The following is an 8,499-nucleotide window of genomic DNA, read 5'->3' as shown; positions in this document are numbered from 1 at the left end:
TTCTCTTATGTTCAAAGGAGGAACCCAGCCTCCATAAGGAGAGATGCCACTAGTTCTGAGCCTCTCCCCTGTGCTAGGTACTTTTCTTGTTGCTGGTTAAATAGCAGTAAATAGGACAGAAAATAACAATTGTTATCTTTTCTTCCCAAATTCCAATTGTCCAAAAAGTCAGCAAATCAGTCTAGAAAACACAGGAACTGACTGTCCCTCTGAATGAAGGAGAGGTGTCGGAGCCTGTGGCCCGTGTTGGAAGATTGGGCAGAGGGCAGGTTGCCAGGACACAGGGCTACGGTGGTACAACTTTGCAGGAAACTACTTGTCCCCCCTCCAAACAGATCCTCGTCTTCTCCCTTTGAAGACTTTCCCTTCTCCCTTCTCCCTTTGTTATTGCCTTCCCCGCAGACCAGACAAAGCCGGGAGGCCCCCACCTCTGGCTGAAACCCCAGAGAGTGTCACCCACTGTTGTACACAGCGGCGGGCTTAGAACGCACACCTTGAAGACTGGGCCTCGCCCAGCTCTCACTTTACCTGGTGTTCTTCTTGGGCTGTTCACTAGCCACGCCGCTCAGTTCCCCAACAGCAGTCAACAGATTCTGCTCCTGACATGCAAGGCTTATAGGAAGAGTAATTTTTAGTAAAAGCATGAAAATGCACATTATTCTTTCTGGGAGCATCACTGCCCAGCACAAAAGGCTTAAACAAAAGGGGAATCCTATCTCCTAGGGGAAACTAACCCTTTTTGTAGAAACCAAGGACCCTTCCGCAGAGCCAACTCAGGCAGGGCAGGTAGTAAGTCCAGCAGAGCAGCCCTCAGGTGAGCACTTCCGTGGACAGACAGACAGACACTGAGTTGGGTGCATTTATCAGAGTATCCCTTCTACACGGGTACCACGGACTCCCCTGCTCAGGTGGGGAAACCAAGGCCAAGTCTGAATGATGACCTGCCCAGCTGGAAATACGCAGGTAGTAGGTTCGGGTATCTTGAGGCTGTGTTTACATCTTTTCCAACCTGGTTTTATTCATTGTTGGAAACAACAGACAAAGCTTCCAGAAACCTATTCAGCCACAGTGCCTAATGCAAAGTACGGCTCTGCTCAGGCAACTTACCTCCGCGAGGGCCGTTCTGCTGACTGCGTCTCGCAGCGCCCTCCCCCCTGGCCGTGTCAGACGCAGGAAGCGCATAGGTCGTTCCCATAACAGGCATCCCTGATTTCCCCCCCAAAAGGTAAGAGGCCAAATTACTTGGAAAGTGTTTTAAAATAGGAATCTGATGGTGGCTCCTTATTCTCGACAGACGTCCCCGACCCGATCTCCTAGCGGGGATGATGAGTCGTCCCTGTGGCAGGGGCTCGCACCGGGGCGAAGCTCCCCGGGGCCCCCGCGGCCGCACCTGCCCATCTCCACCCAAGACTCCCCAGGTGAGTTCTTGGCATCTTCCTCGGGGTCCCGCTTGCCCCGAGGAGAATGCCAGGCGGGTCTAGTGTGTCCGAGGCGCATCAGAAAATAAAAGTCTGCAGGTTTGAGGTGTTAAGAGCCACCGTGGAGAAAGCCAGCTTCGTGGCCCCGAACTGAGCGGCGTGGCCTGGTTCCGGCTCGCGCGGTGGCCTCGGGGAGGCCCTCGCTCGGCCTCAGTTTCCCCTTGCGCAGACGAGAGTGGTGCAGGTGAGCCCCAAGGCGACACGTCGCAAGGGCATCGTCCCCCGCGGGGCCGCAGCTGTGCCCCGAGCCCGCTCCTGCGCCCGGAGTCCGAGGCCCCGCCGCGCTAGCGACCCTCGCCCCGCTCGTGCCCGCGCCGGCCCGGGCCCCAGCCTCGCCCTCGCGTGCAGCCCCGCCCTCGGCGGAGCCTCGGCCGGGAGGGGCGGGGCGGGGCGGGGCGGGGCGGGAGGGGAGGGGCGGGGCGGGGCGGGGCGGGGCGCGGCGCGGGAGGCGGAGCCGAGCCGGGGAATCCTGCTGCCGGCGAGCGCCGGGCCCCGCAGAGCCGCCCGGCCGTCCGAGGGCGCCCGCTCCGGGGGCGGCGGGGAACCCCAGACGCAGCCGGGCCGGGAGGGATCCCCGCGCCGAGCGAGGAGCCGCCGCCGCCGCCGCCGGGAGCCGGGAGCCGCGAGCCGGGAGCCGGGAGCCGCGAGCCGCGAGCCCGAGCGCCCCCGCCCCGCCCCGCCCCGCCCCGCCGGGCCCCGCCGTCCGCTCTCCGGGCCCCGCCGTGCGCCATGCAGCCGCCGCCCGCCCCGCGCGCGTAGGCGCCCGCCGCAGGCCATGCTGCTCCCGCTCGCCGCGCTGCTGGCCGCCGCCTGCCCGCTGCCGCCGGGCCTCGGCGGGGCGCCCCCCAACGCCTCGGTGAACGCGTCGTCCGGCGAGCCCGCCGCCCCGCGCCTGCTGGCCTCGGCGCCCCCCGCGCCCCCCGCGCCCCCCGAGCGCCCGGGCCCGGAGGCGGCGGCGGCGGCGCCGTGCAACATCAGCGTGCAGCGGCAGATGCTGAGCTCGCTGCTCGTGCGCTGGGGCCGCCCGCGGGGCTTGCAGTGCGACCTGCTGCTCTTCTCCACCAACGCGCACGGCCGCGCCTTCTTCGCCGCCGCCTTCCACCGCGTCGGGCCGCCGCTGCTCATCGAGCACCTGGGGCTGGCGGCGGGCGGCGCGCAGCAGGACCTGCGCCTGTGCGTGGGCTGCGGCTGGGTGCGCGGCCGCCGCCCCGGCCGCCTCCGGCCCGCCGCCCCCGCCCCCGCCCCCGCCCCCGCCGCCGCCGCCGCCGCCGGGGCGCCCACCGCGCTGCCCGCCTACCCCGCCGCCGAGCCCGGGCCGCTGTGGCTGCAGGGCGAGCCGCTGCACTTCTGCTGCCTGGACTTCAGCCTGGAGGAGCTGCAGGGCGAGCCGGGCTGGCGGCTGAACCGCAAGCCCATCGAGTCCACGCTGGTCGCCTGCTTCATGACCCTGGTCATCGTGGTGTGGAGCGTGGCCGCCCTCATCTGGCCGGTGCCCATCATCGCCGGCTTCCTGCCCAACGGCATGGAGCAGCGCCGGGCCGCCCCCGCCGCCGTGCCCGCGGGGACCACCGCCGCCGCCGCCGCCGCCGCCGCCGCCGCCGCCGCCGCCGTCACCGTCACCTCGGGGGCGGCGGCCAAGTGACCCGCCGCGCCCCCGCGCCCCCGCGCCCCCGCGCTCCCCCGGGGCGCGCCGGCCGCTGTGCTTCGAGCCCTAGTGACCGCCAGGTCCTCCTCTCCCGGGCCCCGGGCAGGGGCCTCCGGGGGCCCCGGCGCCTCCGCCCCGCAGGCAGGTGCCAGCCCGGCGCCCAGGGGTGGCCCAGAGGAGCGAAACCGGGGCCCGCTCCCCTCCGATGTACCCCCCAGCGCTCCCCTCCCCGCACCCACGTGCCCTAGATTCTTGGCAGAAAACGACCAAATCCTGTGTATTCGTTTTATATATTTAATAACTGTTTTAAATGAAAGTTTTAGTAAAAAAAAAAAAAAAGAAAAAATCCAAATTGCTATTGCTGTAGTAAGAGAAGCTCTTTGTATCCAGACATAGTATTTGAAGTTTGTTGTTTTTTCTTTTTTTAATTTATTTAAAAGGGGTGGGGAGGGGCATGGGAAGGATTTCACACCCACATATTGTTACGGCTAAAAATGAACTTTTATGAACCTTTTCCAAGTCGATCTATCCAGTGACGTGGCCTGGTGGGCGTTTCTTGTACTTCTGTGTTTTTTTGTTTTTTGGTTCTTTTTTTCTGTTTTGGTTTGGTTTTTTGGCTTTTAATACAGACTTTTTCCTCCAGAGATGCGTACGTAGCTTTTTCTTTATTTGATTTAGGAAAAGGAATCCAGGAATTATACAAGATGTTGCCCTGAAAACGGAGGGAGGGATTCTCCAGAGTCAGAGAGGGGTTAATAATGCCTGTCTAGGAGAAGTAGGAGATGAAAACTATATTACCTGCCCTAATGGCCATTGTTTCAGGGCTCACCAGGCTGCCCCCCAACACCCACCCATCCTCACCCCACCCTCCTCCTCACTGACCTTCCTCAAGATGGCATACAGGGTTTTATGCGATTTGTCTTTTTTGTCCCTTCCCTCACAGGCTGTGAAACACCCAGTAAAATGCCAAACTGGCAAAGTCCATAAATTCCCCTGTGCTAGGTATCTTTCACTGAAATGGCTCATTTTATTATTTATTTATTTATTTATTTATTTGTTTAAATGGCTCATTTTAAAAAGCACATAGATTTCCTTTGTGCAGAAACGTTAACCTATGAGCACATTTCAAAAGCTAGTTTTAAAACCTATGGTACTGTTTTGGCATTAATAAGATTTTTTTTTTTCTTTTAAGGTAAACTCTTGGCAGCTTAGTAGGTCTTACAACCACGAGGCTTTCCTCACTCCTGGTGTCCATGTTATTAAGGTGTCTTCTGGGCAGTAGTTTCAGATTCTTCCCGGTTTTCAGAAGAAGGATAAAAGAAAAATCCTTAAATTGACTCCATATAAAAACCATTTTAAAAGCCTTTTAAAAAGATTTTGAAAGCTACTTTCCCTTCCTCCGGTTCCCCCCATTTTTGAATGAATAATTGATACTATTCCAGAGCTGTAGATCTCAGTGAGATCTCTGGACCAGCAACATCAGCATTACCTGGGAACTTTTCAGAGATGCAAAACTGAGGCCCCATCCAGGACCAACTGGATCAGAAACTCTGGGTGGGGCCCGGCAATCTGTGTTTTAGGAGGCCCTCCAGGGGATCCTGGTGTGTTTCAAGTTTGAGAACTACTGTGTACTAGCAGAAGGGAACCTTCAAAATATGTAGCCTCCTTTTATCTCGGGATGTCCCTATCATTTTTTTTTCCCTATCATTTTTTTTTCCCTATCATATTAAAGACATGAGACCCCTTTCCACAGGAAACTGAAGGAGAGGTTGGGTCATTGCCCTGCAGCTTCAACTGCCCATCTGGCTCTTTGGAATCCAGGGCTGTCTCCAGCCAAGGCCAACCAAGAGAGAGGAGGGGGCGAGGGTGATGGCCTTCCCCTATTCCTGGTCCAGCTACTTAAGTTCAATGTGATGTAAATCTGCTAGCCTTGCAAGTCACCGAAAGTCTTTCGCTCCAAAGTGAGGTGGTCCATGAGCTGCATTCTTTTCTAACCCTGCAGTATCTAGCAGGAGAAAGCCAGCAACTGCTAACGTTGGTCAATTTTCACATAATCACAGTGCTTGTGATTCTGGAAGGCACATTAAGTGTTCCTGGTATAACACATACACACAGGGATGCCTGGGTGGCTCAGTGGTTGAGCGTCTGCCTTCAGCTCAGGTCATGATCCCAGGGTCCTGGGATGGAGTCCCACACTGGGCTCCCTGCAGGGAGCCTGCTTCTCCCTCTGCCTCTTTCTGTCTCTCATAAATAAATAAAAATCTTAAAGCAAAAACAAACACACACACATACACACACTCACTCTCCCTACTTTTTCCCAAGATAGAAACTGAGGACCAGAGAGGTTCAGCATTTTGTCTACAGTCACACAACTACATGATCGTGGAGGCAGAGCTGAGACTAAGCTTTGCTCTTCTGCTTTCCTAACTGGTATTTTTTCATCAGCAAAAACTTCCTTTCTCAGAATTAGGAGCTAGTCACTCAAGGTCTGCTCCTCTGTCCACCCCAACCCCCGTCACCATCAGATTCTGTGCAGCCATATGCCCAAAGAAGCCAGAGAGCATTTATTTTAAATAAGACACTCAGGCACTTAACAAAAAAAATATACGTGTGTGTATAATATATGCACACTATAGATACACAGACATGCAAACATACATAGGATGGGCCCTAATGTATACTTTATTAGGGTGGAGTTGAACTAACAGTATCTATTGCTGCAAAAATAGACCTTCCTAAGGGGACGTTTCCAGAATTGCTCATGGAACCCGCATGTGCGTCTCTACATGCATATATGTTCTGCATATATAAAACTGATGGACAGGATGATTCCTTTTTATGCCGACTTTCGCTGCCCTCTGAGGGCCAGAGCCCCAAGCAGGAGGTTACAAAGTCAGGATGAAACCAGTGTCCTTTTGGTCTCTGTTTAGTTGGGATTGCCCACCAGGCAGAGTCAGTAGGGCCCAGCAGGTGCAGCGGTGGGATCTGTGCCCTCTGGCGATTTTGACTTGCATCATCTCAGTAGTGAAACACTCCCAAGTACGCATTTTACTAAAGGCCAGCCGGTATGTGTGCATGCGAACCGAATCCCCAGATTCCAGCCCATTCTTCAAGCCTCCTAAGGACATCTTGAGCTGTTAGTGACATAGCTAAGTCCCCAGGATAAAGCATCACTCCCAGTTATTTTTGCTTCTCTTGAGAGAGTTTACCCCCGAGGATCATCCATACCCACCCTCCAAAATCCGGCCACTGCTGTAGGCTGCCCTGAGTTCTGCGTCCATCATGAGAGCAACCCCTGGGCTGGATCTGAATGCCCTGGTCTCCCCTAGCGCCTGTGGCAGCTGAAGAGAACCACCTAGTCCAAAGCCACACCCTCTTCCTAGGGCACCGTGTCCAGTGACCCATCAACATAGACACCTGGCCCTCTAGGGAGAGCTCTGAAGGGTCCTTCCACCTTTAGAACCCCTGGTAGCGTTGGCTGAAGCTTCCACAGAGACTCCAGGGACACTTGGCTTCTCCCTCTGCCCACTCCCGCCTCCTCCTACCCCTTCCCTCCCGCGGGCTGTGAATCCAACACCACCACCTAACAAACCTCCTGCACACTGATCTCTAGCTCACAACCCGCTTCTTCGGGAACCCAACCTGTGCTGGACAATTTACCTAATGAGATGCAGAATTGTTCCAGCCACAAGGAACATCCAAGCAGCAGATCTCATAAGTGATTATCATTTGTATTCCTTTTGCACAGATCATGCATTTCTACTTTTTCTCTCCCATTCGGATGGTTCTGTAATATCCACAATCAGCGATGATAAGGGCAATATCCCCTAATGCCAATGCTTGTTTAATCATCACATCTCCTAGATACACATGTCAAAAGAAAGCCTGTTTCTTTTCCCTCTCAGATGATGGTATCAGTCAGGATAGGCTGGGTTACACTGTGGTACTTTGCAATCCCAACACCTCATATGCTTAACACAATTAAAACAGGGCAGCAGTTTTGCCCTTTGGAATCACTCAGGGATTGAGGTTAAGCGTGACTTTGGCCTCAAATACGGTCACATTGTCTAGTTAGGAGGAAGGAAATTCTGGAGGCTCTCACATAGGTGAGAGCTGCGCTCTCAATGCTCCAGCCAAGAAGTCCCATCCTTTTCGCTCATTGATTGGAACGAGTCATATGGCCTCACCCAATGACAGAGAAGCCAAGAAGGTCATGTTTCCAGTCCCCAGAGGAGAGGAGAACCTAGGGGTGGCGGTGGTGATGGACAGCATTGATGCGAACAACACCCAATACCACTGTGACCTACGGGCCACGCAGGAGAACTCCAGGACTACACTGAGTAGACAAAGGGTTCACCCCAGAAGTGCCATCCCGAGACTCTCCTCCTGTGACACCTATATCACCTGCCCACACTGGCAGCTAGCCTGTTTCTAGCGATTTTACAAATGAAGGGGAACATCATCCTCGTGGCTGCTCCAATGTTTGGACAAAGTGGGTCCCCCAAGAGATCAATCTGGAAGGTTTGGACAGAAATGCTCTCTGGATCCCCATGATATAGGAGTCATCCAGGAAGCAAGATGGGAGAAAAGTTTGAATAAAATGGGGAGAAAGGAATGGAGAGGTCAGAGCAGACACCCCTCACCCTGGACCTAGACCCTCCCCCCGCTGCACAGAAATGGTTAATTCACTGACCTTCAAGGTAAGAAAGGGGCTGGGCTTCACTGGGGAGAAATCATCCATTTCCCAGTTAGAAGAAGAGGTGTAAAGTTATAGGGACTGGGAGAGCTAAGAGCAAGGCAGACTTTTGGGCTGAGCCTTTTCCTGGGAGCACTGAGAGGTCAGGAGGGCAGAGACCAGCGCCCTAGACCCCCCGGGTTGCTGTGGGCTGGCTGCTGCAGTACACACCTCGTACCTTGTCCTGGGTGCTCGGGGAGCTGTCTGTCCCCTGCCTGGTCTCCTGCCAGTGGCCCTTCTGTCGCTCCCACTTGCACTCCAGGGCAAGCCTCTAAAGATGGTGCGTTGGCCTTCCCTGGCTGTGCCGCACCTCTTCCAGGGGGCATCTCCCAGGGCAGCATTCGGTCCTCCTGGGTGACAGTGCCACACCACTTTGCAGCGTGGGAGGACTGCTCCGGGGGCACACAGTGGAACAGAACACAGGCCTCTTGCTGCACTTGCTATGGGCAGGCACTGACCAGGCTTCACCTTCTCTCCCTGGCTCTTCCCTGCTCGGGCTCTGGTTTAAGGGCAAACTGCTCCAATCAGCCAGCTCATACTCGACATCACCTCGGAGACCCCGAGGTCCTCCAGACCTTCCTTGCCAGGTATTGGTCTCTGGGACTTCTTTTACTCTCTGTCTTCCCTGGGCTCTACCCTGA

General features: G+C 55.7%; 1 protein-coding gene across 1 annotated transcript; it reads left to right on the top strand.

The window, feature by feature from the left end:
- The first annotated feature begins 2,117 nt into the window (after positions 1 to 2,117).
- On the top strand, positions 2,118 to 3,755 carry TMEM158 (transmembrane protein 158). The gene has a single exon (XM_041763086.1). The coding sequence runs from the start codon at positions 2,254 to 2,256 to the stop codon at positions 3,118 to 3,120; it is 867 nt and encodes a 288-aa protein (XP_041619020.1). The 5' UTR covers positions 2,118 to 2,253; the 3' UTR covers positions 3,121 to 3,755.
- The last annotated feature ends 4,744 nt before the right edge of the window (positions 3,756 to 8,499 follow it).

The sequence above is a fragment of the Vulpes lagopus genome, chromosome 7, assembly GCF_018345385.1.
Source record: "Vulpes lagopus strain Blue_001 chromosome 7, ASM1834538v1, whole genome shotgun sequence".
Classification (NCBI taxonomy): domain Eukaryota; kingdom Metazoa; phylum Chordata; class Mammalia; order Carnivora; family Canidae; genus Vulpes; species Vulpes lagopus.
Note: the sequence above shows the minus strand (reverse complement) of the source record. Positions and strands in the feature narration are given on the sequence as shown.